General features: G+C 56.7%; 1 protein-coding gene across 1 annotated transcript; it reads right to left on the reverse strand.

The window, feature by feature from the left end:
• Positions 1-330: 330 nt before the first annotated feature.
• LOC102756370 (beclin-2-like) lies at positions 331-1,389 on the reverse strand. Its single transcript, XM_015561067.1, is given in 1 exon segment — positions 331-1,389. A coding segment is annotated over 1 exon segment (1,059 nt).
• Positions 1,390-1,450: the final 61 nt, after the last annotated feature.

Below are 1,450 nucleotides of genomic sequence, written 5' to 3' on the forward strand. Positions count from 1 at the left end.
TATGTGGTGATTTGTGTTTTACAAAGTGTTTCTTTTTTTAATTTTCTTCTTCTTTTTTTTTTTGAATCGCATAAGGCGTTTATTGAGAAGGCCAGTCAACCAAGAAGACAGGGCACTTAAAAATATTCAAATCCTGTCTTCCCAGTCAGGCATACGGGGCAGGGTTATGAAGGGAAGAGGCTAGGGGTGAGGCAGCCCTGGAGGTCCGCAGATGTCAGCTGTTGTCCTTAGTCATCAGGTGATGAGATGATGTTTTGACTCCAGGTGGGCCTGACCCTGCTTATCGGTTCTGCTTGGTGGATTCACAGCTGATTGACCTCCTTAATCGCTTCACACAGGCTTCTGAGGATACCTTAAGGAGACCCAAGCGAGACTCCACTTAAAATTTGTAAGCATGAGTTTGAGCGCCTTTGTCCACCGCTCCTCCGTGTTCAGGCGGGTTCTGATGGAGTAGAACTCACCGGCTCCCGGGTCTCCCATCAGGCCGTCCGCCACGTGGATGGTGTAGGGCATGCAGAGGGCGGGCTCGTCCTTCTCCGCTGCCTCCTTGAACTGCTGCATGCAGTCCAGGAAGGCCACCATCGCCTCGTCAAACTTGTTGTCCACGAGAGCGCTCTGCCACGACGTGCAGAACAAAGGCAGCTCCACGGCGTCGTCTGTTACGGACTTCAGATAGGAGTGGTCTCCGCACGGGCTGAGCCTGTACCTCTGAAACTGCAGGCCGACTGTGTGAGACAGGGCCAAGAGCAGCAAGGCCGTGTGCCCCCAGGCTGCGTTGATCTCACTCCAGCTCCAGGGGACGGTGGGGTTGCAGCCCAACCTGAAGCTATTGATGATGGCCAGGGGGCCATCACAGCAGATCTCAAACGCGGCCTTGAAGGCGTTGGTTCTCTTCAGCCGGGTGAGCTGGGTCTGGGCATACAGCAGCCGGTCCTCCACGCTGCCCAGCTCATCCTGCAGTTCCAGTTGCTGCCATTGCAGCTCACTGAGGTCCCTGTAGGACTGCCTTTCCTGCTGCTGCAGCGCCTCCGTCTCTGCCCGGGCTGCCTCCAGAGCCTCAGCTGCCTGTTCTCGGTTCTTCTCCACCTCCTCCAGCTCCTGGACCAGCCTCGCTTCCTCCAGCTCCACGGCCTTCAGCTCCTCCTGCAGTGTCTCCCTCGCGTCCTCACTTAATCCATCCCTGGTCTCCAAACAGCGCGGGTAGTTCTGAATGTCAGATTCTGAAGCCCTGAGCTATGTGTCCAGCTGCTCCAGAAGGTTGTCAGTACAGCCCTTGCACAGGGGGTGGCCCAGCTCTTCACCGGCTAGGATGTCAAAGACACCGCTCGTGGTTCTGTGGATGCTACTGAGAGTCCCTGCAGAGCCCAGCTCCCCCAGCAGGGTGCGCATGGAATCCACGCGCACTGAGTGTGTCCCCTGAGCCACATGCTCAGACTGCTGGGACACAGGA

Source organism: Myotis davidii, unplaced genomic scaffold (genome assembly GCF_000327345.1).
Source record: "Myotis davidii unplaced genomic scaffold, ASM32734v1 scaffold656, whole genome shotgun sequence".
Taxonomy (NCBI): Eukaryota; Metazoa; Chordata; class Mammalia; order Chiroptera; family Vespertilionidae; genus Myotis; species Myotis davidii.